The sequence below is a fragment of the Ammospiza nelsoni genome, chromosome 19, assembly GCF_027579445.1.
Source record: "Ammospiza nelsoni isolate bAmmNel1 chromosome 19, bAmmNel1.pri, whole genome shotgun sequence".
In the NCBI taxonomy this organism is placed as follows: domain Eukaryota; kingdom Metazoa; phylum Chordata; class Aves; order Passeriformes; family Passerellidae; genus Ammospiza; species Ammospiza nelsoni.
Window position 1 is genome coordinate 4,489,288 of NC_080651.1, and position 27,186 is coordinate 4,516,473.

The 27,186-nt window shown below is 50.7% G+C and overlaps 2 protein-coding genes across 2 annotated transcripts in view; both read right to left on the bottom strand.

The window, feature by feature from the left end:
• DNAH9 (dynein axonemal heavy chain 9) overlaps positions 1 to 12,851 on the bottom strand; it is a 147,415-nt gene extending 134,564 nt beyond the window's left edge. Inside the window, exons 1-10 of the mRNA XM_059486095.1 lie at positions 12,826 to 12,851; positions 11,928 to 12,612; positions 10,313 to 10,509; positions 9,542 to 9,700; positions 8,118 to 8,248; positions 6,615 to 6,826; positions 5,203 to 5,436; positions 3,576 to 3,743; positions 2,412 to 2,528; positions 972 to 1,122 (exon numbers count right to left, since the gene is read on the bottom strand). Of these exons, the coding sequence (XP_059342078.1) occupies positions 972 to 1,122; positions 2,412 to 2,528; positions 3,576 to 3,743; positions 5,203 to 5,436; positions 6,615 to 6,826; positions 8,118 to 8,248; positions 9,542 to 9,700; positions 10,313 to 10,509; positions 11,928 to 12,612; positions 12,826 to 12,851 (2,080 nt within the window). The remainder of the gene's footprint in view (positions 1 to 971; positions 1,123 to 2,411; positions 2,529 to 3,575; positions 3,744 to 5,202; positions 5,437 to 6,614; positions 6,827 to 8,117; positions 8,249 to 9,541; positions 9,701 to 10,312; positions 10,510 to 11,927; positions 12,613 to 12,825) is intronic.
• A 574-nt stretch (positions 12,852 to 13,425) lies between these two features.
• Positions 13,426 to 26,980, bottom strand: ELAC2 (elaC ribonuclease Z 2). The gene is made up of 24 exons (XM_059485984.1): positions 26,764 to 26,980; positions 26,632 to 26,682; positions 26,485 to 26,555; positions 25,003 to 25,067; positions 24,375 to 24,432; positions 23,843 to 23,911; positions 23,220 to 23,369; positions 22,680 to 22,738; positions 21,858 to 21,916; positions 21,695 to 21,767; positions 20,821 to 20,933; positions 19,857 to 19,955; positions 19,541 to 19,679; positions 19,379 to 19,464; positions 18,312 to 18,421; positions 17,966 to 18,062; positions 17,717 to 17,855; positions 16,827 to 16,865; positions 16,584 to 16,693; positions 16,073 to 16,172; positions 15,883 to 16,003; positions 15,613 to 15,691; positions 14,848 to 14,992; positions 13,426 to 14,291 (listed from the first exon to the last, which is right to left on the bottom strand). Exons 1-24 carry the CDS (start codon positions 26,955 to 26,957, stop codon positions 14,049 to 14,051), a joined length of 2,469 nt encoding a protein of 822 aa, XP_059341967.1. The 5' UTR covers positions 26,958 to 26,980; the 3' UTR covers positions 13,426 to 14,048.
• Between the last annotated feature and the right edge of the window lie 206 nt (positions 26,981 to 27,186).

Here is a 27,186-nt window from a genome sequence, read left to right on the forward strand (position 1 = left end):
TTTTTCCTCCTGAGAAGCTGAGAGGCCTCAGGAACAAAATGTAAACAATGATTATCTGTTGCTGTGGAATGCAACAGGTGGGTCTTTGATTGGCCCATGTTGGATGTTTCTAATTAATGGCCAATCACAGCCCAGCTGGCTCAGACAGAGAGCCAAAGCCACAAACCTTTGTTATCATTCTTTCCTATTCTATTCTTAGCTAGCCTTCTGAGTAAATCCTTTCTTCTATCCTTTTAGTATAGTTTTAATGCAATATATATCATAAAATAATAAATCAGCCTTCTGAAACATGGAGTCAGATCCTCGTCTCTTCCCTCACCCTGAGACCCCTGTGGACACAGTCACACTCTGTGACCTACAAACCCCCCTGTGGATTTGCAATAAGGTATCAGAGGAGAAGCCTAGCACGTTCTGGAACCAGACTGGGGGGGAATTATCTGTTTCCCACAGACACTGAGGAAGGGATTTCTGGCTGGAAGCTGGCTGTGACCATCTCAACTCAGAGCCACAGAACAGAGCTCCCCAAAGTCACAGCGAATGCTGGACTCGCCCTCCATTAATCTCCCCATTCCCCTTGTTAACCCAAACTGGTTCCATCAGTGCTGCCTCTCCTGCAACTTCTCTGCTTCCAGAACAGTCTTCCTGACAGGAATTTACCTATTCCCTTCTGTGCAAGCATTCCCAGGGAATAATAAACCTGGGAAAGGCTGAACAAATCCCAGATTCCAACCTCCCTCTTCCATTTCCACCATTACCCACACATCACACATGTACATTTCAAACAAGGACATTGGCATTGCTTTAATGCCACCAACAGGGCATTCCCAGGCACTTCCCACCAGGAAAGCTGAAATCCTTTGCAATTTGGGAAGTTCTGGTGTCCTTAACAAAAGCAAATTATTTCCCCCCATCTAAATGAGCCTAAATGCAGTTTCCTGTAAAATCCATTTTCCTCCTGACACAGCACCCACCGAGCTGCAGCCCTGCCTGGGTGTGCCTGCTGTAGGTGAGCCTGGCCTGGTCCAGGGCAGAGCTGAACATGCTGAGCAGGACAGGGACCTTGTCAGCAGCAACTGCAGCAATCCCAGGGCGCTCCAGAAGGTTCTGGAACATGGCCAGCAGCTGTGCAGGGAAGGAGCAGGGAAAGAATGGGAAAAATCAAACTCCTGCATAAAGTCCCATTGGGATTTTCCTCACTGATGCAGCTCCTCAGTAACTCCGAGGTCTGCCCTGATGGACATTTGTCAAAGGGAAGGTTTTCCCCCCACTTTCCCAAGTAGTTCCTGCCTTTCATGGAGTCATTAAGGTTTGAAAAGAACTCCAAGATCACCTTTGACTGATCCCACCACTAAACCATATCACAAAGGATGTCTTTGTTACAGAAATGCTCAGGCCTGTTCCGTGGGTGAACCATATTTCAATTGTAGTTCTTCAAAATTTTCTATTTAAAAAAACACCAAAACAAACATCTATTTAAAAAAACACCATAACATTAAAGATAAATGTTATGACTTACCATTTCCTATAGTAATTTTTACAATTATTCAGATTTTTTTTTCATACAATACCATTTACTTTCTCTGTAGGATAGATTCACTGGTAAACAAAGCCCCCTCATTTCTAGAAAACCTCAATTTTCAGAGTTGAAATTAATCCATGTATTAACAAATTGATATTAACCATGTTCACCTGGTTTTAACAACAGTTTTCACCAGGAAATCAGAGAATCACAGAATGGTTTGGGTTGGAAGGGACCTTAAAGGCCAGCTCATTCCACCCTGCCATGGGCAGGGACACCTCCACTAGACCAGGGTGCTCCAAGCCCTGTCCAACCTGGCCTTGGAACTCAGAGCAGCCTTTTCTCCAGCTCCCAGGCCAACCAGAGCCACTCCTACCATCCAAAATCCTGATGTGAATCATTTCTCTGGCTGCTCTTCCCCAAACTGAGCAAACTCTTCTGTTTGTGTCAAGAGATGAGGAGCAGGGACACTCCCAGCTCCAGGGCTTAAGAGGGACCCACAGGGCCGAGCATCCCTGCCCAAGCCCAACCCGATCCAACCCAGTGTCACTGTCCCCTTGTCCATCCCAATGTCACCATGTCACCACCCCCAATCCATCCCAATGTCACTGTCCCAAAGTCTAACCCAAAATGTCACTGTCCCCAAATCCATCCCAGTGTCCCCGTTCCCAATCCAACCCAATGTCACTGTCCCCAATCCAACCCAATGTCACTGTCCCCAATCCAACCCAATGTCGCTGTCCCCAATCCATCCCAATGTCACTGTCCCCAATCCATCCCAATGTCGCTGTCCCCTTGTCCATCCCACGGGCACAGCCTGCAGCTGCAGCCCTGTCTGGGCTCTCAGTGGGGCTCCCAGGGAGGGAGGGGAAGCACAGACAGACAGACAGACCTCAAAGATGTGCTCCATGCCCGGGGCGTCGCTGAAGGCCTGGCTGAACACGGTGCCCAGCCGCCGGTCGATGTCCTGCACCTTCTGCTGGAGTTCCAGGGCATCCTGCTCAAACTCCTGTGGGGAGGGCAGCAGCAGGTCCTGGGCTGGGAGAGGGCACTGGGGAGGTGCCTGTCACCCCCCTGTCACCTCCCTGCCCAGAGCTGTTTGCTCTCCTTATTCACCAGGAACAGATTCAGTATATTTGTAGTTTAGAGACAGAAATGCTTCCAGAATCAACTGTGCTGTGCAGCAGCAAGAGACACTTGCATTTGGCTCCTGCCTAACAGGTCCAGAGGTAATTGAGTCTCTTAACAGTTGCTGTCCAAGTGAAGATGAAAAGCAGCATCTTTCATGGCTTTTAAAATGGGATTGTGTGTTTGTGGGGAGAAACAATCTGAAGTAAAACACACTCTTGTAAAGCAGAGCAAAGAATTAATGTATGTATAAACTGAATGGATGTATAATCTTATTCACCAGGAATTTAAACTCTCATCCACAGTCAGGGACACTTCTGTCCCATCCCATGGCTGAGCTCAAGGCCCCCCAGGATGGACCCACAGTCCAACAAGTCCTAAGTTCAGCTGGAGGCAAGACAGGAGGTATCTCCACACTCTATGACCCTGAACTGGCCTGAAGACCATGCCACCACCCCAAAAACCCACAGCAGCTCAAAATCACTGAACCAGCAAGGTATGCTGGACTTCAGCTGTGCCAGGGGAACTTTAGGTTAGACATCAGGAAAAAATTCTTCACTGGAAGAGTCATTGGGCACTGGAATCATCTGCCCAGGGAGGTGGGGAAGTCAGTGACATGTTAAAAAGAGCAGGGATGTGGCACTCAGTGCCATGGTTTAGCTGATGAGGAGTGTTGGGGCACAGTTTGGACTCGATGCCCTCAAAGGTCTGTTCCAGCCTGGTTCGTGGTGTGATTCTGAGATGCGAAGCTGCAAGAAGTGCCAAGTGCCTGCAGAGAAGGCCAGCAGCTCCCTGTCCCCTGCAGGGACAGATCAGAGCACCACAAAGGGAGGAAGGAGCTGGAAGGAGGAGCCAGCTCTGCTGCAGAGAGAGCTGTTCCCTGGAGAGGAGGATGAGCTGCTGCCATCCCCACAGGGGCCCCACCTACCACGTTGGCCAGGTCCAGGCAGTCGTAAGCTCTCTCTGAGAACACCTGGTAGCACTCCTGGAACTCCTCATGCATGGCCAGCACCTGCTGGCCCAGGGCCTTCCCTCTCATGCCCCCAAACTCAATCTTCTCCAGCTGGGCCAGGTCCAGGGCTGTGCTCAGGAGGCCCTGCAGAGCCAGAGGAGGCGCACACAGCTTCAGCCACAAGCACATGACAAGTTAGCACAGCACAGAGCCATGTTTGCTCCTGGGGCACCCTGAGGGTGCTCAGGGTGGGATCAGAATGATCTTTCAGGTCCCTTCCAACCTTCCCTTCCAACCCAAACCACCCTGTGATTCTACAATTGAGTGATTTTTAAACAGATGCCATCCACTGTGCTTTTCAACACAGCTCCTGAAGGAAGGAGCAGAGTTACACACTGTGGTTAAACCAGTAAAACCTTCTGTTCCAGGGCAGGGAATGAGAGAAGGAGAAAAGCAACCCAGACCTTGCCTTGCATAGGCACAAGCAGCCAGTGCAGTGCCCATCTGACTCCCCAGTTGGGAACAGCCCATCCAAAAACAGGGATTGTTGATAGTAAAAGATTTTAAAATAATAGAAAATTTGGGGAGTTTGCAGGAAAGTTAGGTTTAGTAGGCCCTGGAAAAATTTTAAAGGTTGGCCCTGGGGAATGTTAGCCCTTGTATTTGCTAGATCATGTGAAACTGCACCCGTGTAGTCAGTATATGATAAATGATATAGCTGTGAGATGTGTTTAGATATAATTATTGTTTAAAGAATCATGAGAAACTATATTAGGGGTTTGAGGGGATCACCAGAAATCCATGCTTGGATGAAATCAAAATATGCAATAGAACAATGTCAGTTTAATAATTAATATGTAAGTTATGTAATGACAATATAAAATATGTTCAGTCTGAAACCCATGTCGGGTTTGGGTCTGTGTGCTCCTGACATCCAGAGCTCTTAATAAAAGCAGCTGCATATTTTAATTGATTATGTGTTCCTGAGCACTAACAGTGTGCCCAGCAGGTGCAGTGAGCTGGTATCCACAGGAGAGCTCACAGGTGAGCACAGTGTTTGTGTGACAGCTACACACTCTGTGACAGGCACTCACAGAGCCTCAGCCATGCTTGGCGATGATGGCACTCACAACACCCCCTGTCCCTGCCCTGCCTCACAACCACAGCAAACAGGGACACCTCAGAGCTGGGCACACTCTGGGATGGGAAGGGATGCCCTGGTGAGGGATCTGGAATGTGTCCCTGCTCCTCCCCAGGCCCTGCTCCCCCCCTAGACCCCCTGTCCAAGTCAGGAGATGCTCTGGGGTGTCCCTGAATGCTCCAGGAAACCTTAGAGCTTGTCCTGGTTTATTCCCAACTATGCAAAGCATAGCCCCATGACCCCCTTGCCCTTGTCCCAACAGGAGCACCAGTCCCAGAGGACCCCTGGGAGCACTGACACAGCCACCAGGACACAGCAGCAAACCTGACACAGGCACTGAGCAGGACCTGGGCAAACAAGTCCTGGCCTCGATGTCAGGGGGACCAGAGGGCACAGAGTGATCCCCTGTCACCAGGGAGGGAAGGTGCCAGCCAGGCAGCTCATGGCTGCAGGACCTCTCACCTTCACCATGTGCAGCCTCTGCAGGAAGCTGTCCAGCCTTGCAAACACCAGCCTGGAGGGGAAGTCCCAGCTCCTCACTTGCTGGCCTGGCTCATAGTACACCTGCAGGTCTGCCCTCCTCTCCTCCAGCGCCCCTTTGAAGGCACTCAGGATGTCAAACACTGTTTGCACCTTGCCCAGGCTCTCCTCCACCTCTCCTTTCAGCAGATCTTCTGGGGACAGGTACACCACAGCCTGGAAGAGCCAAATCACACCAGAGATGTCCCTTTGCTGCCACAGCAAACTGAACAGCTCTGACCCTTCCTCTCAGTCAGAATCCCTTCGGAAGGAAGCACAGGGGAAAGGAAGAGAGAATTCCTGTAGGAGCAATGGGGGTGGGATGGTCGGGATGGATGGAGAAGAGAGATCTCTGCAGCCAGGGCTTGGAACTTGGGGTTTATTGCAAAGGGCCAAGTGCAGGGCCCTGCTGGGAGCTGCAGCCACAGCTCATTGCAGTAAAGAGAAGAAAAGAGAGTGGGAAAGAGAGAGAAAGAGTAAAAGAGGATGAGAGTGAGAGAGAGAGTAAAAGAGAGCAAGGTTCCCATTACAATACCATAAATCTTCTTCTGTGCTGAATATTCTTATTTTCACTAACCAATCTAGCACAATATACAAATCCTATAGCATTTACATACAGCCTGTAAGAATCATAACATCACCATATTATGTTACATTTTAAACCCCAAAAACTCCTCTTTGGGCCCCTTCTGCCAAGCTGTAGGGTCTGCTCTGACCCTTGGACCTGCCTGCAAGCAGAGGGTGTTATTTCATTGTCACCATGATATTTTCGGAAAAATCTTTTTGCTAAGATTTTTCTCCTGAGAAGCTGAGAAGCCTCAGAGGAAAAGAAAAACAATAATTATCTGCTGCTGTGGAATGCAACAGGTGCATCTTTCATTAGTCCCATGTTGTTGTTTCTAATTAATAGCTAATCAGAGTCAGCAGGCTCAGACTCTCTGGTAGTTACGAGCTTTTGTTATCATTCTTTTCTATTCTTTGCTAGCTTTCTGATAACATTTTTTCTTCTATTCTCTTAGTATTGTTTTACTATACCATTTTCTTTTAATATCATATATATAGTAAAATAATAAATCAGCCTTCTAAAACATAGAATCAAGATTTTCATCTCTTCCCTTGTCCTAGGACAAACACCACCACATTTCATCAAAAGGGGATTACCTACAACTGGCCACATCATTGTTTCCCTGTTGTTCAGTAACTGAGGGATCTCAAAGCTTGCTTTCCTTTCAATCTCACTTATAGTTTCCATATTCTCAAAACCTTTTGCCAGGCAATCATATTTATAAGGCTTTCCTGTTTCATCTTCCCTAAACCCCTCCCTGTCAAGCCCAGGCGCCACAGGCACATCACACCTGCTGGATGAGGAGGTTGCAGATCTCCTGGAGCAGCACCACCAGCCTCAGGGGCACGCTGTAGTGCTGGCAGCTGGCCCAGATCCAGCACACCACGTGCAGCAGGGGCACCAGGAGAGGCTTCACCTTGCTGAACTCTGCAGCCTCCAAGCGCTCCAGGGGCTGCTGCAGGGCTGTCAGGTGCAGGTCGATGTCCTGAGCTTCCCTCAGAGCTGGGGGAGGAAGGGCAGAAAGGGTGAAAAGGGCGGGGGGGTATATATATACACACAAACATATATATTTATATATACATATATACAAACATATATATTTATATATACATATATACACAAACATATATATTTATATATATACACATACACATATATATACACATATATATATGAATATATATCTGTGTATATGTGTGCATATAGAAATATATGTTTGTGTATATATGTGTATAGAAATATATATGTTTGTGTATATATAAATATATATGCTTGTATACATATGTATATATAAATATATGTTTTTATGTATGTGTATATAAAAATATTTATTTTTGTGTATATATATGCATATATAAATATATATGTTTGTGTATATATGTTTGTATATATAAATATCTATGTTTGTATATATATATAAATATATATGCTTGTGTATAGACATATATATGTATAGATACATACATATAGCTAGATGTAGATAGACAGATAGACAGACCTACAGACTGTCCCAACACTGCAGGATCTGGGAGCACAAAGGGGAGCACACAGTCCTGGTGAGGAGCTGGGTGGTGCTGGCACAAAGAGCTGTGTGTCTGGACCCTGAAAAACTACCCCAGAATTAATAATTTATTCATTTTTATTAAATTAATGAATTTTAATAAAACCAGGACATCATCATGCAACTAAACCTGTGGATCAACGTGAAGAGAATCATCATCATCATCTAATCATAGAACCATGGAATGGTTTGGGTTGGAAGGGACCTTGAAGCACATCCTGTTACACCTTCCACTCTCCCAGGTGCTCCCAGTCCCATCCAGCTTGGCCTTGGGCACTGCCAGGGATCCAGGGGCAGCCACAGCTGCTCTGGGCACCTGTGCCAGGGCCTGCCCACCCTGCCAGGAAAGGATTTCTTCCTAATTTCTTCCTAGCATCTAATCTAACCTCTGACAGCATGAAGCCATTTGCCTTTGTCCTGTCACTGCCAACCCTTGTAAAAATCCACCTCCAGCTCTCCTGGAGCCCCTTTGGGCACTGGAAGACCAGAATAAGATCACTCCAGAGACTTCTCTTCTCGGGACTGAGCAACGCCAATCGTCTCAGCCTTTTCAGAAGTGCACATGCAAATAACCCCAAAGCTCAGGACTAAGAGGAAGAAACTCTCCCTTATCAGCATCTCCCTCCCACAAAGCCCCCCTGTCCCCCAGCAGGGAGGGCACAGCGCCCTGGCACCCCAGGCTATGGCAGAGGACAGAAATCAGCACCTGGCAGAGCTGCTGCAGGCTCTCACCTGCCTCCACATCCCTGAGCATGCTTTGGAAGGTGGGCACGTAGATGCTCTGCGCTCTCTCCAGCACCTCCAGCATGTTGCTGACCCTCCTGGATGTCAGCTGTCTGTGAATGCCCTCCAGGTCGGCACACCTGCAGCACAGGACATGTCACCAGCCCGGCTGGGGCAGCCCCAGCTGTGCCCCAAAGCCCCAGCTCAGGATTTTCTGCAGTTACACAAGGGCACAGACTGTCTAGAACTGAGAAGTTAGAGGCACAGCAGGTTTTGGAACTGAGATCCCCAAATAGAGGGAGTCCTGAACTTATTTTTATGTGGGGGAAAAAACCCTTTAAAGAATAAGAAATCTAGAGGGAGGGGTCATGTTTGTTTTAGATTTCGGGGTTTTTTGGAGGACACACAAGAAGTTTTCCAAGCAGTTTTCCTGAAGCCCCCACACCTCTGGAAAGCAGAAGATGTACCTGCATGAGCAAAGAGCTCCAGCACAGGAAAGTAGAGAGGATGTAAGAAGAACAAGGCTGTGTCTGGACAGACAGAAGTGGTGAAATCCTGCAGCCACTGGGAGGCTTTTCTGCGCAGGCTGCAGTGCAAACAGATCTCACCCAGAAAGGAAACATGCCTCACTTTAGGAAACATTTAGTTTTAGAGCTTAAGAGCCCATGTTTTAGTCTGAACTGAGCTGGCAGGAGATGGGGCCAGCCCTGGAGGACAGAGCTGGTGCCAGGCTCAGGTGAAGGCAGTGCCCAAAGGAGCCAGGTGCTGTTCCTGCAGCCACGGCTGACAGCTCTGCACGGGCAGGGCTCTGTCTCCAGCCATCCTGAGCCAGCACAGCACAAAGGGCAGCTGAAATTCCACTCCCTGGCTCATCTGACCCCCCTGTGGCACCCCCAGCAGCCAGCTGACAGCATGGAGAGTGCCCAGTGATGGAAACGCCATTGTGCCATTCACATTCTCTGAATAGAGAGACACAATTGTCTCTGTCAGGGTTTTTACTTAGAGAAGCACAGATAGAAGAAGATAAAAACAATTCTTGTTTCTACTTGCTGCGCCTGCTGTTTTGCACATGTGGAATGTGTTCAGAAGATTGTTTATCTGAAGTGATTTGTCAATTAGATTCTGCTGGAGATTGTTTTGTTTCCTTGGCCAGTTGGCTCAAAGCAGTGTCCTGGCTGTCTGCAGACAACCAAACACCATTTCCAGCTAAATTTCCTGAACTGTGGCTGGGCCAAGCCAAACTGAGCCGACTGCCCAGCCACCCTCACCCTCAGAGATCACCATGATTTTAGCAATATTTTTGGGTTCAGGACTCGACATGACCTGGAGCAGCTGCTCCTGGCTCAGAGCAGCAGCACCCCCTGCACCCAAAGCATCCCCAGCAGCATCCCCAGCACCAGCAGCACCCCCTGCACCCAAAGCATCCCCAGCACCTGCTCCTCCAGAACTGCAGCTCCACCTTCGGGCTGGGGTTGGTGCCTTGCAGTAAGGGCTCTGAGGACTCTTTCCTCAGCACTCTCTGGATCTGCTGGCTCCACTCGATGATGGCTGACTCGGTGGCATGCACAAGGGATTTATTGATCAGCTCCAAGCTGCAGGAAAGAGCACCAGGGTCACTTTCCACTTTTGCATGTGCATTGCTGAGTTGGGTCCACCTCAATGGGCAGCTGGATTTTGCAGCTACAGCCCAGATTCATGTTTCAATACCACAAAACAATAAAGTTCACGAGGGAGAATATTTACAAGGGCAGTTAGAGACAAGATAAGGAGGGATGGTTTGAAACTGGAAGAGAGGAGGTTTAAATTGGATATGATAAAGGAATTTTTCCCTGGGAGGGTGGGGAGACACCAGCACAGGGTGCCCAGAGCAGCTGTGGCTGCCCCTGGATCCCTGGCAGTGCCCAAGGACAGGTTGGACAGGGCTTGGAGCAGCCTGACTGCAGAGTTTGGAGTTTTCCCTCAGTGATCCCAGCAGTTCATTGCTTCTCTACATGCCCTCATCCCCTCCACCTCCTAAGCTTTTCCTGCTTCTATCATTGCAGAGTCCCCAAAGACAGAGCAAAATACCCCTCCTTGGCAGCCTGATGAGCTGCACAGGACAGGGAGCAAGAAGAGTCCCCATGTCAGACAGGGAGGATCCACAAAAGGTGCAGCACATGCAGCAGCAGAGGAAAACCCAGTGGGGAGCAAGGGCTGGCACTCACAATTTCTCACTTTTAGGATCAATGTTCTCGATTCCCTCTGAGGCAGCTGGAAGAGGCAGCAAGGTCTTGCCCTTCACCTGGCCAACAACCTTGAAGACAGTGTTTTTCAGGCTGTGCACGTGGTGGATGATGTCCTGTGACACCACTCGTGGCCAGCCCTGGTGGTTCCTCCGGTTTGTCAGGATGGGCACAATCACCTGCAGCAGGAGCCATGGGAGAGCAGGGGGGAAGAGCTGAAGGAGGGCAGATCTAGGTTTGATTTAGGAAGAAATTGCTCCCTGTGAGGGTGGGGAGGCCATGGCACAGAGAAGCTGTGGCTGGCAGTGTCCAAGGCCAGGTTGGACAGGACTTGGAGCAGCCTGGGACAGTGGAAGGTGTCCCTGTCATGGCAGGGGTGGCACTGGATGGGCTTTGAGGTCCTTTCCAACACAAAACATGCTGCAATTTGATAATTCTATGACAAAAAGCACTATGGATGGACTGGCCACCAGGCTCTGAGGTCCTGGGCAAGCCTGGATGTAGCCATGATATTTTCTGAAAAATCCTGTTGGTATGATGTTTTCTCCTGAGAAGCTGAAAGGCCTCAGGAACAAAATGTGAACATTGATTATCTGCTGCTGTGGAATGCAACAGGTGCATCTGTGATTGGTCTCATGTGGTTGTTTCTAATTAATGGCCAATCACAGCCCAGCTGTAGCAGACTCTGGCCAGTCACAGGATTTTGTTATCATTTCATTCTTTTTCCTTTCCTGCTGCAATAGTAGCAGACTTTGTCTCCATTACTCAAATCACACAGACTGATGATGAGAGTAATGCCACAACCAGTCACATCAGCTGCTTGTATTCTTTTGGATTGGCAAAATGACTGGGGGCCCCTGATGGAACCTCTTGAAGATCCCTTTGGGAAAACATCAGCCCATCTGAGGTAACAGGGCACTCAAATACAGGAGGCTCTTCTGAACAGCAGGAAAAGCCCTTTCCTGAGGGTGACTAAGGGCTGGCACAGGAGTCTCCATCTGCAGGGATACTGAAAAGTCACCTGGACATGGCCCTGGGCTCTGGGTGGCCTGGCTGGAGCAGGGCTTGGATCAGATGTGTGTGAGATGTGCCACGAAGCACCAACTACCCCAGAATGACAGAATGGTTTGGGTTGGGGGGGATGTATAAGTTCATGACAAGGGCAAGGACACCTTCTGCTATCCCAGTTTGCTCCAAGCCTTGAAGTTGCACCCTGGCCTTGATTCCAAGGATGGGACAAGCACAGCTTCTCTTCTAATTAACTCTAATAATTTATAAAAACATTGGTCTTGTAAGCCAAAGATTGAAGACTAAATCCCTTTTTAGGAGTTATCCCACCATCCTATCTCAGGAAGAAAGGATTTAAACCCTCATCTCCAACTCCCAAAGCTGGCATTTTTGACTAAACCACTTCCTGACCCTTCCACTGAACAGCCCGAATCGCCCCCCGAGACAACACTCGCACAAGCTCCATTCTCAGGAACCCACGCTATGACTGTGGAGGACCCTACCAGACACCCAGAGCCCCCACGGCTCATGGTTTAAGAGGTTCCATTGAGCTCTACAGCCCCCAGCACCACTTTTCCCCCCGCCTTACCTCCTCCACCAGCGCAGCGAAGTGCGGCAGGGGCTCGGCGGGCAGGTCCCCGCACAGCAGCTCCGCGGGGCCGGGCCCGGCTGCGGGCGGCCGCAGGAAGAACAGCGCTTTGGTGGCGCTGGGGGGCGGCGGGGGCGGCCCGGGGCACAGCCCCAGCTCCCCGCCCGGGCCCCGCCAGGCCAGCAGCGCCGCCGGCCCCGCCGCGCCCCGCACGAAACCGCGGAGCGCCGGCCCCGCCGCCCAGCGCCGGCAGCGCTCCGGGGGCAGCGCCAGCGCCCGCGCCGCGCACCGGGCCAGACGAGCCTCCTCCGGGGCATCATCCCGGGCATCCTCCGGGAAACCCTCCGGGGAACCCTCCGGGGAACCCTCCGGGGAACCCTCCCCCGCTAACCCGGGATCCCCCTCGCTCTCCATCCCCCGGCTCCGCAGTGTTTTGTTTGCGAGCAGCCGCCGCCGTTGCCCGGGGGACTCCCGGGAGCCGCTGCCGTGCCCCGCCGGGATGCGGGGGCGGTCCCAGCGCTGCCGCCTCCCTCCGGCTGCTCCGGGCCCGTTTCGCTCATCCCGGCAGCGCTGGGCAGCTCCAGAAGCAGTTTCCAAGTCTGGCTCACTCTGCGGGAGTTTTTCCAAATCGAGCTCAGCCAGCTCCCGTCCCTCACCCCCGGTGCTGTTCCCGATACCGGCGTACCTGCAGCAACCACCTGAAGCTGAAACTTGCGTGCTCCTGCCACCGCTGCATTTCCACATCATTAACACCCTCTTCTGTGAGAAGTAGTTCACCATTTACCAAAGATCCTTCTGTAATTCCCTGGAAAGCAGCACATGGATCCTGTTCAGTCCCAGAGCTGCTCGTGTCACCCCAGCCAGGTTCTCTCTCCTGGGCACCTCAGCCTGCTCCTACCTCCACCTGTCCAGTGACAGGAACATTTCGGTTTTCTCCAGTTCCTTGCTATTCATAAAAGCCCAGCACAGCATTTCTGGAGGACACAGATGTGTCAATTCTCCAGTCTCTGCTTTAGATAAGCATCACACTAAAGCATAGCTCATTAACAAAAGATTTGCTGATAGTTTACCCCTTAATTTCCCATAAACTCCAAATGAAGTCTTAAGACTTGTGTGCAAGCATCATTTCCTGAGTGAGGCCTGGGTGTCTAAAAGTTGCCTCCAAAAATGAACTCCTTTATTGGAACAGCACAGAACTCCCCTCCTACTCCCAAACACAGGCAGTGACAGCAGTGGCAAGGGGAGAAGCAAGGCTGACCCACGAAAAGCCTCAGAAAAACTCCTCTTAACCACAGACCTCCCCTCTGTCTGCGTGCTGCGTCACTTTGCATCCAGAACCACAATCTCCCCAGGGACACTCCCAGCCATGAGGCTCCAGCATGAGCCAGATCTGATGAGCAAGATCTTGGTCTTTACCCCAAAGCCAGCCAAGCCAAGGTACTTTGCCAGAGAAATCCAGGTTTTTGTTTCCTCATTAGTGACCCATACACAACACAGCTTTCTGGAGGATGGCGAGTGGTTTATTCAGATTCTAAATAAAGGGTTTGGAAAACTGATCTTTTGAATAAAAAACCAGCAGAGAAAACCAAAATAAAATGGGAACACCAATGTACAGATGTATTCTCAGCCCTAATTTAACCTAAACCCTAAAATTGGGTCTCATTTTACTGTTAATTTTCCTCTTATCACCTGGGTTCTGATAGTGAAGGGGGGCATACCCAGCTGAGACATGCTCACCTTCTTCTGGCAAACCCACAGCCCCTCCAGGGCCTCTCACACCTGATCTCTTGCAAAGGTCACACCTGCTGCTGTTACATTATCAATACCTCATAGCATAAACCCCAAAATTAAAACAGTTCACAGAATTTTTGGTTAAAAGAAGAATTGCCCCACGGACTGGGGAGCCCCCAGGAGAGGAGCTATGTGGGCAGATCCTGTCTCCACAAGGACCAGTGCTGCTGACAGCCCACTGGAGCTGCAGCCCAGGGACATCCATGATGAGCAAGCAGACCCAGATGCACAGGCCAGCCCGTCCCGTGGTGCTGGCAGCACCATGCAGTGCCCAGGCCTGTGCAGAGCCAGGCTTCTCTCTAGAGCAGAGCACTCCCAGCCTTGTCCCTCTCAGTTGGCTGTTTTAAGCTTCTTGTCTGGCAGTTCCTGATGATTCTTGGCTTGTTTTCTTTTCTGGCATGCTGCTTCTGTGCTGTTTCCCCTGGTGAGTTTGTCCAGGACCAGGGCAGTCTCCTTGAGCAGCCTCATCTCCCTCTTCTCCTTCCTCTCCTCCATCTCCACGATGTCATCTGCAAACAAAGCCTTCAGGGGTGGGATCAGCTTTGGGATGGCTGGGAAGTCACCAAAACGAACCTGAAACACAAGCACACAGCTCCTGTGTGACAACTGCAGTTTGATTTCCTCACTCCCCCTTGCCTTTGGCCTGTGCAGGCAGCAGGGCACTGCCCCTTCCAGCACCCAGCAGCCCTGACCTCAATGAGTTATTGATGTTTGCTTCACAGAAATGCTGTGGCCCAGTACAAATTCTGACTGACAGTGAGCTGCCCTCACTGCCACAAATGCATTTAGTCAGCTTCTGTCTGCTACAGAAAGCCATTGGAGCAGCTGATGAGTTGGGATGGGAATGGAAGCAAAATCAGGTTTTTTGGCTGGGAATAGCAAGCACAGACTTGAGGTGGCACGAGGCAAGCACCCAAGAATTGGATTTGAGGGCCATCAGCACCTGGCTCACAGCAGCGTGGGGAAAGGGTGACACACAGTATCTGCTGCCAGCAGTTAAAGGAGCTGTTTCAGACACTGCTCTTGAGGAGATGGAATACTGATACAAGAGGAGCATTTAATTCATGAGGAGCCACCCCAAAATAACACTGACACCATCCCCAGGCCTGGCCCCAAGCTCCCAACTCACCCTCATGTGGTCAAAGGCAATGCCGACCCTGTCGCTGAAGTCCTCGCTGAAGAGCGGGATCTTGGCGTACCTCTGGCTGAAGTGATTGAGCATGATGAACTCTGCATTCATCTTCATGCCAGTCTGGATGGCCTGGGAGGTTGTGCTGCAAAAGGAACATGCCCTGCTCACAGCCAGGCTGGCACCCAGGGTCACACCGCACCAAGTGACCTTATGGGCACAGGCCCCTCTCCCTCGGGCAGCTGCACTGGTGGCACCTCTGACTTCCACACAACCCTGAGTGCAGGAATGCAGCTGTAATTGTTGCAGCCTTGCATTTAAGAGCTCCACAACCTGGGGACAGGCACCTGTCCCAGGGGTACCAATAGGCTCAGCTGTGCCTGGCAGGGAATGCCCAACAGCTGCTCCCACATTTGCCTGGGCAGCACATGGAACCCCTGGCTGCAGGGCTCTCAGTGAGCAGGGGGGTAAAACAATTCTTCTACCCAGGTTGTACCCATGCAGAGGGTCTTTCCCTTGGGCTGCTCTATTTGTAATTACCAATGTCTGCTTGAAAGCTTTCCCCATTTCTTTTGGGGATGTTGAGAGGAGCTGTGGTGGTCTCAGAGCTGCTGCAATGACCAACACCCCATCTTTATTGTGGAGGAATTCTACACACACCAGAACCTTTGACAGGACTTGGGCCCTTCACCACCAGCTCCAAGGACCACACCCAGCTGTGCACTTTCCCTTCCTAGCAGGCACAGACAGCAGAACACACCCCACCTGTGGGTCTTCTCTATAGCTTCCTTTTCCATGCCATCTTCCAGCGTGGCTTCGTGGATCAGCAGGTTGGCATTTTTACCTGTGCAAACAATCACAATTTGAATCCTTAGATGAAGACTGACCTGCCCAGCTACCCACAGGAGCCTCCTGTCCCTCCTCAGCCCTGTGTGGCAGACACAGCACCAAAGATTTGGGGATGCCCACTTTGGATACTGACATATGGAGAACTTTCTCCAAGAGATTCTGCAAGCAGAGGGTTTTGTTACCTACCCATTTGCACTAAGGCCATGCAGGGCATTGTGTCACCAGAGTAAACTACTTTCCAGCCAGACTTGTGGATCACTGAACATGCAAAGGCATTTTTACAGTGTTGGACTTCACAGGTCTGAAACTGAACAAGGATATAAGTATTAGACTCTAGGTCCCCTCCAGCCACAGAGCCCCCAGCTCAGGAACTCACCTCAGCCAGGTCATAGCTCTCTAACAGAGAGCTCACAAACTCCTTGGCTTTGGGTCTGATGTTCTCACAGCCTTTCACAAGACACTGAGAAGGAATCATTCTGAGACGGAGGGAAGAAGAGATAATTAAGGACAGATACAAAATAAAACCTGATCTTCTCTTCAAGCAGCTGATTTCTCCCGTTTCTCAGCCTCACTTCAGTGCCTTGGTGACCTGTATAAATTCCTGCTTTCATTGGTGCCCCAGCAACTCACCCAATCACTTCTACCCCATTACCAAATACTCTTCTTCTTGACCAACTTCCTTTTCCTACAGCAAAGGGAAGCTTGCACATAAACCTCTATTTGAGCAGCACAGCTGAGTACAAACCCCACCCTGCCCTCTGCAGACTGCATATCCTTGTTCTACAGCCAGTGGAAGGAGTCAGAGCCACCTCCAACAAAGGGCTGGAGGAATGGATGAGTTTGCCTTGAATAAAGACCAAGGACATTTCTCCACACAGAACACTCACTTGATGTCTCCAAGGATCTCCTCACAGTGGTTGTGGTACTCATTCAGCCAAGGCATGATCTGCTCAGGTGCCACCAGAAACAGAGGGCTGAAATCCTGACCCAGGGCTGCCTGCAAAAACAAAGGTAGGGGGAAAAAATCAGTGCTAGGTGCACACCAAGTCAGAGAGGAGGAATGCTAGGGAAAGGCTGGTGCTCCTCTCCACCTCACCCAAGCCACATTCAGGAGCATAGAAAGTACTCACAAAAGCTCTCCTCCGCTCCATCAGGATATTCACCAGCCCCTGCAAAGGGAACACAGGACACAGCAAGGGAGTCAGAATTGCCTGGGGAGTCAGAGGCAACAGCTCAGCAAGCCCAGAGTCAGAATAAACAAGAAGGGAGAGGGATTAGAAACAGGCAGATTCAGCAGTGCCTGGGGAATGAATGAAGAGAGGAATGCAGAGCAGGGCTGTGGCAGTAAGGTAGAAAAATTATAGAGAGGCTTCATAAAATCAAGCCTACTCTCCTGAAATCAGTTGCTGGCCTTGTCAAAGCTAGCATTTTGCAAGTTCCCATGTGAATGCAATCCTATTGTGAGCCACTTTCCTGGGTAAAAAAACAACTTGCACCTGCATCAACTGTTTTTGCACCATTAGATAGAAAAATTAAAGCTATATTTCACAACTTCCCTGCACATATACACCAGGGGTTTGAGTGACCATTCAATACAGAATAACAATTTGTTGCTAACCAATAAATGTAATTGGCAAGGAAACTACTAACCAATAGGAGTCACACCTGAGGTCTATAAAACTGTATAAAATGGAGTTATATACATAACTCCATAATAATAATAATTTAAATAATTTAAATAACTATAGATATAAATAAATACATAACTAATAAATATATAAACAATAAATATAAATATTATATAAATAACAAGCATCCTATAAATAATATCAATATAAATAATAATAAAACTCCTCCTTAATAATAAAGAATGGGCTTTTTCCACCATGAAGAAAATGGAATTTGTGTGATTCATTCCCATACAGGGCAGCCCACATTGCTCAGCTGGAGCTACCCAGGTAGCTCTGAACCCAAGGTTCAGAGCAGAGGTGCACAAGCCCTTTCCCAGCCCTGAACTCACAGAGTGATGATCTGTGTGCATGTGGGACACAAACACAGCCACGAGGTTACACAGCACTTGGTCCACTTGCTCTCCATAGTGGCGGCAGAGCTGGCCAAAAGTTCCTTCTCCACAGTCCAGGAGCAGGGACCTGGTAGCACTGGTGAGAGGTGACAGACACATTTAGAAGCCACTCAGAGCTCTGAGCAGGGCCAGGCAGGGAGGGGGATTTTGGGGCTGGAAGGCAGAGATCAGAGCCCTGGGGTTCACCTGGTGTTCAGCAGCGTGGAACTGACATTGCGGATTTTCATTGGGATTGCAGATCCTGTTCCCAAGAACACAATCTCAGGATAAGCACCCACATTTCCTAGAGAAAACAGACAACAGGGATTTGGAGGCAAATGTTCTCTGCACATTGCCCAGTCAGATACCATCTAATTCACCAGCACAGTAACTCCAGAGCTAACATGGCCAGCACAGGCATTTCTGCCCCCCTCAGCAGCAGGTTTACAAGGGAAGGCAGAACAAGCCCCACCACTTCACAGCTTCATCTGGGCTCTGAAGCAGTGAGCCACCAAGAGCTCCTATTTCCCACCACACTGATCCTGATCTGTACCTGGTACAGCAGACAGGCTCTCCTTGCACTCCTTCACACGGGTCTGGAAGTCAGGGAGATCCAAGGCCTCGCTGACAAACTCCTCAGGATCACAGACAGTCACAGCATCTCTGCAACAACAGGCACCCATCAGCATGGGGCAAGGCAGGAGCTGAAACAGCCCATTTCAGAGCAAAGTGCCAAACTCCTGTGACAAAACAGCCCTAAAACAAGGGATCAAACGTTCTTCCCATTTTGAGAGGTTGGAAGACACAACAACTGTGGTATGTGCCAAAAAGGCCTGGTTGGGCTGAGCCAGGCACAGAAATGATCATTCCAGCAAGTGGAGAAGCTCCTGCAATAGCACTTCATCCCATCCAGAGCTGCCAGGCACTAGAGGGCACTGCAAGGCAGCACAGAAAGTCCTGCAAGAGGAGCAGACACCTAAAGGGATCCAGGCACTGATGAAAAGTGTAAGAAACCTGTGACCTGGGTCTGCTTCAGAGCATGTGCAGCACTACAGGTCTTCAGTTACCTCAACAGAGAAGCTTAAACTCTTCTTGGCACCTGCATCTTCCTGTTGTGCCCAGCAAGGACAGAAATCTGAGCCATGGTGGATGAAATCCCCTTGCCCCCTGTGGTCCCTGGCCCTTAAGGTTCTCACCCATTTGCCCACCCAGGAGCAAAGCTAGTAACTGTTTTAGAGCTCTCAGCTCTAATGTCAGGCCTTCTAGGTCTTCAGAAGGTAAGACTCCCCAAAAACTCTCTCCTTGCCCCTCTCTGCTCTGCCATAGCCACAGCTGGGTCACAGCATGAGTCAAAGCAAAGGACAGAGGACCACAAGGCTGCAGGAGCACGGGACAGAAAGAACACTCCCAAGCACTGGCCAGGTGTTGTTTTCAGTGGTCCCCTCCTCCATGTCCTACACCTTGTCTGAGACTCTCAGGGGCAGGGACACAGCCCTCAAAAGTTCCCTCAGCACAGCCACCAGAAAGTATCTGCAGAAGATCCTGACACAGTGCCCTCCCTCACCAAAAAGCTGCTTCAGCAAACCCCCAAAACCTGGGAAGAAAAAGATTCCCACTGACCTCTGCCACTCCTGCTGTGGTCTGAGGTGGTATTTCAGGAGGCACTCCCCTCTCACGATGGGCACAGGGCACACAGCCTCTGCTTCCTGCAGGAGGAGGGTGAAGTGAGACACAGCCTTTGCTGAGGGCAGCAGGCACAGGGGCAAGGTGGGCCTGAATTACCTTGCTCTGGTAGGTGGTGAGCAGAGGGAAGATCTCTGGGTGGATGAGGTTCAGCTGAGTTTGGATCTTGTAGCTGCGTGGGTTGTGCACAGCAGAGGAGTTTTCATTGAGCACCAAGTGCTGAGTGCCAGGCCCAAATCTGCCAGAGGACAACAACGCCCAACAGCTTCATGTTAGAACTGGGTATATCTGCATACTGAGCTAAAAATCTCACCTGAGCCAGCAGAGCCCTCTTTTTAGAGCTCTTTACTTTGGAACAAGATTTGAACCAGCAGAACAGGCTGCTGTCCCCAGAGACAGAGCCCAGCTCACGTACCTGTGCATCCACTGCTGGTAGCGGCTGTCTCGCAGCACTGCCTCAGGGGTCATGTGGATAACCAAGGCCACCTGGTGCTCAGCAGCTCCCTCCTGGTACCTGGGACACATGCAAGCACAAAGAACATCTGTCACCCTAGTTAAGATTTTCTAAGCCTTCTGATGTTGGTATTCTTGTAGCAAACTTTCTCACACACTTTCTGTAAATAACTCATTGTTTTGCATTCCTTTATGGAGGAGGAGAAAGTAGATGGACTGTTGGTTTGTCCAGTGTCATTGGAGAGGTGGCACTGTCACCCTCCAATCCACTGTCACTTTAGGAAAACTATAAATGTCAGAGTCAGAAAATAAACTCCCCTTCTTTCTTCACCTTGAGAACAGCAGTGTGTGCTTGTGTTCATGTCCTATAGTGACATCCATCTGTGCTCCAGTGCAAGTCCTTGCCATCCCTCCCCTCTCCCCCTTTGGTGCTGCCAGAGGTGCCCCCTGAGGCAGGCAGGGCAGGGATTTCTTTTCAGAGCATGGAGCTCCAGGACTGCATCAACCAAGCCACAAGGCTCAGACCATTTGCTGACATCTCCACTGTCCCCCACAGGGCAGTTCCTCTCCTCCATCAGCAATATCTGCAGAGCCTCCAGGAGCCCAAAGGCTTCTGCAGAAGCCCTGCAGAGTTATGTGCAGTCCAGGCTTCCAGCAGCCTCCACTGCTCCCCAGGCAGACACCAGTGCACATTCCTGCTCTGAAGTCCCCGAGGGAAAACAGGCCCATGGCAGTCACAGAACCCACAGGTTCTGCCTTTCCTAAAAGCACCACCAAAATCCTTTCTTATATCTCAAGCTCCTTAACAGTGCCAAAGAGCTCAGACATCAGCCATGAGAAGAAATAGCACACCTGAGCTAGAACAAGAGCAAAACCTGAATTCAGCCCAGGTCCTTCCCCAGGCCCTGCAGGTGCCCCAGCCCTACCTTTGGAAGGTCTCATTTTCACAGACAGCATCCACAAAGCCCTCGTGGGGACACTCCAGCACGAGGAACACTGGGCCAGGGTCAGTGGGGGTGCACAGCTCCTCAGGAAAGAGCTGCAGGCAGATACACAGTGGTCACAGCACACCCAGCCTGCACCTCTGTGTCTGACTCCTTCAGTCACACAGAGCCCAGCAGCCACTCCCAGAGCTCAGTGCACCCAGCCAGGGCAGCTCTGGGGCCCCTTCTGCTCCCATTTCACAGCAAAATCCAATGTGTGTAACAGCAAATCCCAACCCTGGCCTCACAGAAACCACAACCTAACCAAGGAGGGGAATTTCAGCAGTTTTGAGGTTCCCATGACAGATTCAGATGGTAGCAAAAGCATGTGTAAGGACAAAAAGGCTTTCTAAAATTCTTGTGACACAAAGATGTGCTGATCCTGTCTCCTAGGTCAGGATCTTCACTTGCAGATCACCTGGGCATGGCCAGAGCTGGCTCTGCCTCTCACTCCAGTGTTAGAGATGCAGAGCCTGTACCCCAGAACTACTGAGTTTATTTTGGTGTCAGTGATGGCTACACAGGTATTCAATTCCCAGATTTAAACAATGCAGGGATTAACTCCACCAGCTCACTCCTAGACCTGCAGCAGCTTTGGGGAGGGGAGATGAAGCAGCTCTGCCAAACAGCAAACACCCAGCCACACCCACACGGGAGCTCATTCCCTGATCAGCACCCCAGCAGACCCAGGCATGCCACACTCAACAACAACCTGGATGTCCTGGCAGGCAAAGCATTCTGCATAAAAACTGTCACCCTGGGAGCCCAGTGAAGGAGGGAGTGGCAGAGCCACAACAGAAACATAGACACATCTTACCTCTTTGCCTTCATAAGTGATGCTCTCCCCATTTTTGAGAGCTGTAATGATGGGAAGGATGGCTGGAGTTCCCCTGAGAACAAGGCCACAGAAACATTTAGCTGCCAGCACCCCCGTGCCTGCTCCTGCTGCCCCCTGGCCCAGGCTGGGCTCTCATACTCACACTGGCAGGCCCAGCTCCTGGGCTTTAGCTGCAAGGAATTTCCCTTTCCTTGGGTGAACCTGCAGAGTCAAACACAATTACCACCCAAATTAAGAAGGCCATGAAACAGGATCATGTACTGTCAGCTTAAAAGCTTCTCCACAAACCAAGGGAATGTTTTCTCCTTTTTCAGTTCCACAGCCACTGCTCCAATTTACCCCAAAAGGGATTTTCTGGGCTCTCTGCTTTCCGGGATCATGCTGCTGCCTCTTGCTCCCCTCTCTAGCCAAGCAAGCACAACAGCCTGCCCTCCTCTGAGGGTTAAACAAGAATGGAACCTGTACACTCATAACCACTGCTGGATTCTAAAAACACCTCCAGGTTTACACATTCCTACTCATGCTACAGCAACTCTGACACTTGAAAAGCAGAAACACATTAGAGCTTCAAAGTCCTACCTGAAAACACTGTCTCCATTTAAACCCCTGCAGCAAGATGACATTAGGAAACATTTCCTTACAGAGGGTGGTCAATGCCCCAGGCCTGCCAGTGTTTAAGAGATTATTAATGCCCTTAACAATATATTTTAAATTTTGAGCAGCTTGAAGTAGCCAGGCAGCCGGACTGGATGGTTCAAGCCTGGCTGGATTGGGCTTGGAGAAACCTATCTAATGGAAGGTGTCCCTGCCCATGGGGGCATGGAATGAGATTACCTTTAAGGTCTCTTCCAGCCCAACTCATCCTGTGGTTATAGATGATCACTTTATGTCCCTTCCCCCTGAAATACCCTGTTTTATTCTCTTATCTGTTGTGTTGGTTTAGAGACCCTGTGCCCAAACTCACTTTGCAAAGAAAAGCTGTCACCAGCTCAGGATGCTTCCTTGCACATTTCTGCTCATCACCTGTAAAACAAAGCAAAATCACAAAAAAAATCATTACTTGCTTTTCTTAAAACCAAAACATACCAAAATTTGCTAAAGCATTAACAGGAACATTATCCACTTAACTTGGAGCTCAGCAGCAAAATCTTATGAACACCCAAGGCCAGAGAGCCCATGGCTTCAAATATAGGAAGCCAAACTAAAGCCCAAGACTGAAAATCAGCCCAGCATCCACCTGTAATTAAATTACAAAGGTTGGAGCATCTATCCCTGCCAGAAGCAAACTACCACAAGGACTAATCACACCCAAGCACCAATCATGTCCAATTTCTAGGCCTTTTAAGTTCTCCATAACTTCCAAAGAACAATTTCTGCTCCATGGAACCTTCCAGCTCAGCTTCTCTACCAACCTCACTTTCAGACAGCAAATGGCTCAGAGAACAAATTCCTATCCCTTGGAATCATCTCATTCAAGTTAAAAAGGCCATTCCATGTGTTTCACCTGCTTTCTTTGGGCTCTCTCTTCCTTCCTCCAAGCTTTGCTGTGCAGGTCTCGGGGATCCAGGCCCTGTGTCCCCTTTAGAGCTGTTTCCACCTTGGGGAGATGCTCCAGGACTCTGAGGGGGTGAACTTCCAGCAGCCAGTGGTTTTGCTGTCCCAAATCCAATAAAAGCAGACAAAGATCACTCAATCCACAGCAACATAAAAGAAAATCATGAGTAGCATTCCCTCCTCCATGGCAGTCAGGTTTAAACTGCACCAGAATACAGAGCTCCTCTCCCAGTCTAGCTTGCACTTGCATTCTGCAGTCACTTATGTCAGGAGCCATCCCTCATCCAAGTCCTTCTCCCCAAACTGCTCAACTCTGTCAAGTCTGTGCTGCACCCTCAGTATCACATTTTGCAGCAGAAAGAATGCAGCTGGCTGAGAAAGCCAAACCCAGGGATGTCCACAGGTCATTCCATCCACCCACACCTAAAGGAACAAGCCTGACTCAGCAGGTCTTGCTATTTAAATGAGATGCTTCTCCTGAGAAAGGCAAATTAATGAACCTCTGCTTACTCAGAAGCTGCTCCTTGAACCTTCATTGTGCCTCCCCTGTCTCCCTGCAGCAGCAGGGCTCACCTGTCAGAGGGATCTGGCAGACAGTCATTGTCTCATCCTTGTACTCAGGCTCTGTGTGCAACTGCACAGCTGGGAAGAGATCAAAACCCACCATTAACAAGTGCATAAGCAGAGATTCACACTCTTCAAGGATATAAATCAGAAAAGTGTATTTGTCTTTAACACAACCTGCTGAGCGTTCCCCTTCCCTTTCTCTGCCCAACTGAACACTCCAATGAACAATTAAAGTTTTAAAAGCCCATCATCCTCATGGTGCCATGATGAGCAATTTCACTGGCAGACTCTAGAAGCAAACTGCCTTCAGTGTTTTAAAACGAAATGCTGTCTGAATCAGCCAACCTGAGCAGAAACAGAGCTGGAAACACTGTTGTGCGGGGTTTAACAGTGTATCAGAGCAAAAGAAATGTTTAAAACATCCTCTGAGTGGATACAAACCAGAGGCTGAGGCTGCTGCTCGGCAATGCAACCTTGGCTAGAGAGGAAACAAAGTTCCAAATTCCTCTGCTCCACATCCCTGACCCCCCTGACCCACCTAAATCCATCCTTTTGAGGGGCCCAGGGAAGAGGCGAATGGCTTTCAAGTAGTTTTGCTGGAAAAGAGGAGAAAGGCTGTCAGGAGGACAGGAGCAGTGCCATGCCAAACACCCCAAACAGCCAGCCAGACCAAGCTGAGCAGCTCAGACAGCTCTGGGCAGGCACTGTGCCGTCAGAAAGGGAAAGAGCCACTGTCCCCATCCCCTCCAGCAGTGCAATTAGTCAGCAGAAACTGCAAGGAAATAAAACCACTACAACAACGCTGAGGATTGCAAATTTCTGGTCCAGACACGGCATTAGGCTGGCAAGGACCACATCAAACAGGAGAGCAGAGACTGAGTTCTCTCTCATGTAAAATGGGGAGGGAGCAGGCAAGGGAACAAAGATCCTCCCCTCTCCCCAAAGCTGATTTATCAGGATATGAGACTACAGCACAGGTGCAGAAGATTTCTGCTGTCCTGTAACTGAAGAGATTTGGAATTCCAAGCCAACCTGTTGTGCTGACACAAATTCAGAACAGCATTTCACACCTGCACAGAGATTCCCTTTTCTCAGCTCTCCCAGTTCCAGGGTGAGCTTTAACCCTTTGAGGGTTTGCTCTGCCTTGTGCACCTTGCCATACTCACCAGCTTTGGTGGCCCCAGGAACACACACCTCTGGAGCCCTATGGCCTTCAGGGTGAGGATCATCCCTAAGAGCAAGCAGAGAAACAGCTTTATCAAACAGCTTTATCACAGCTCCAGTGAGCACTGGCAGACCCCAAAAGAGCCCTCTCTGTTCAGGAGTGCTTGGCCTCTCCTCAAAGGCCAGAACTGCACCTGGACCTGAATTTTGTGGCAGTTTCAACATGTCCCTTGCCTCTACAGATAAAGAAAATACACATCTTGATAAAATTAATCTGGAGCAAGGCATCAGAACAGATCATGAATCTCCTCCTTTTCTTGGAAACTTCCATAATTTTAATGGACAAGACCCATAGCCATCTATCCTAACCTCATCTGCACTGAGCAAAATGGTGCCCACCAATTTTTGTGTGCTCCTTTAGACTCAAACCACCCTAATCCCCTGCTGGCAACACTGCTAACACCTCCTGCTCAGGAGATTTTGGGAAGCTGAATCCAGGCATGCTGGACATGCAGGGCCTGTCCCACCACTGTCTGCAGTGAGCACTTAGTGCTGTGTCCAGCTCTGGGCCCTCAGTTTGGGAAGGATGTTGAGATGCTTGAGCACATCCAGAGGAGGCAGCAAGGCTGGTGAGGGGCTGGGAACACAAGCCCTGTGAGGAACATTTGAAGGAGCTGGGGTTGTTTAGCTTGGAGAAGAGGAGGCTCAGGGCTGACCTCATTGCTCTCTACACCTTCTGAAGGGAGGTTGTGGACAGGTGGGGTTGGTCTCTGACAGAACCAGAGGACACAGTCTCCAGCTATGGCAGGGAAGGGATAGGTTGGATATTAGGAAAAAAAAATCACTGAAAGAATAATAAAGTACTGGAATGCTCTCCCCAGGGAGGTGGTAGAATCACCATCTCAGGATGTGTTTAAAAAAGCCTGGACATGGCACTTGGTGCTATAGTTGAGGTGTTGGGGCATAGGTTGGACTCAATGATCTTAGAGATCTCTTCCAGCCTCATCATTCTGTGATTCTGCAGTGTCACACAGGCCCTGCCCAGCCCAACACCTCTTGCTCAGGAGATTTTGGGCAGCTGAATCCAGGCACGCTGCTCAGGCAGGGTCTGGGTATCTCACCACGTGTCTGTACTGCACAGAGCCCCAGCCCAGCCCAACTCCTCCTGCTCAGGAGATTTCAGACAGCTGAATCCAGGCATGCCGGACAGGCAGGACCTGTCTCACCACGTATCTGCAATATCACAGACACAGGGCTGGGGCCCAGCACCTTCTGCTCAGGAGATTTCAGACAGCTGAATCCAGGCATGCTGCTCACCCGGGCCCGTCCCACCACGTGTCTGCGCTGCACAGAGCCCCAGCCCAGCCCAACCCCTCCTGCTCAGGCGATTTCGGGAAAAAATCCGCCGCAGGGCCCCAGCCCAGCCTGGAACACCCCACAAACCGCACGGGCCCCGGGCAGTGACCGCGCCCTGCCGCACTCACCGGGCAGCCCCCCGACGTTGGCCCAGGACACGCGGCTCAGGAAGATGCTGTCCAGGTGGGAGATCTTCAGCCTGCGGGGTACCGGGGGTGAGCGGGGCCCGCTGAGCCCCGGTGTCCCCCCGTGTCCCCCCGGTGTCCCGCACTTACTTGTGCTCCTGCATGGCGCGCTGCGTGCCCTCGCCGCAGTTGAACAGATACCTGCGGGGACAGCGCGGTCAGGGCGAGGCGGGCCGGGCCGGGGACCATCACCGCCGCTGCCGCCGCCATTCCCGCACTCACCGGTTGAACTCGGAGAACACGTACACGGCCGCCCCCGCGTCGCGGCAGCCGGCCGCCACCACCTGCACGTACACGGTGTTGGGCCCCGCCAGGCCGGTGCCCGCGCTCCGCCGCCGCTCGCGGGCCCACACGTGCCGGGGCACGTCCTTGGGGCGCCGCCGGGGCCCGCCCGCCGCTGAGGGCCCCTCGGCCATGGCCCGGGCCGCGCCGCCGGGGCCCGCCCGCAGCCGCCGCCACACGAGCGCCCGCGCCAGCGCCCACATCCGCGTGCCCGCCCCGCCCGGCGGGCCGCGGCCAATGAGAGCAGAGAAATGCCCGCGGAGGACCGCCCATCTCGTTACGTCATGCAGACGGGCCAATGGGGAGTGAGAATGGCGGGTGCAGCCCCGCCCCTGAGGCGCCGCTGGGCTGCCCGGCTGTTCA

Excerpts from the sequence above, each read along its gene's own strand:
- ELAC2 (XM_059485984.1), bottom strand. The coding sequence starts at position 26,957 with ATGGCCGAGGGGCCCTCAGCGGCGGGCGGGCCCCGGCGGCGCCCCAAG. Across the intron at positions 16,173-16,583 it reads GAGATCCTTGGAGACATCAA|AATGATTCCTTCTCAGTGTC; the intron begins GTGAGTGTTCTG and ends CCTCCGTCTCAG. Across the intron at positions 15,692-15,882 it reads CATGGCCTTAGTGCAAATGG|GTAAAAATGCCAACCTGCTG; the intron begins GTAGGTAACAAA and ends TTGTTTGCACAG.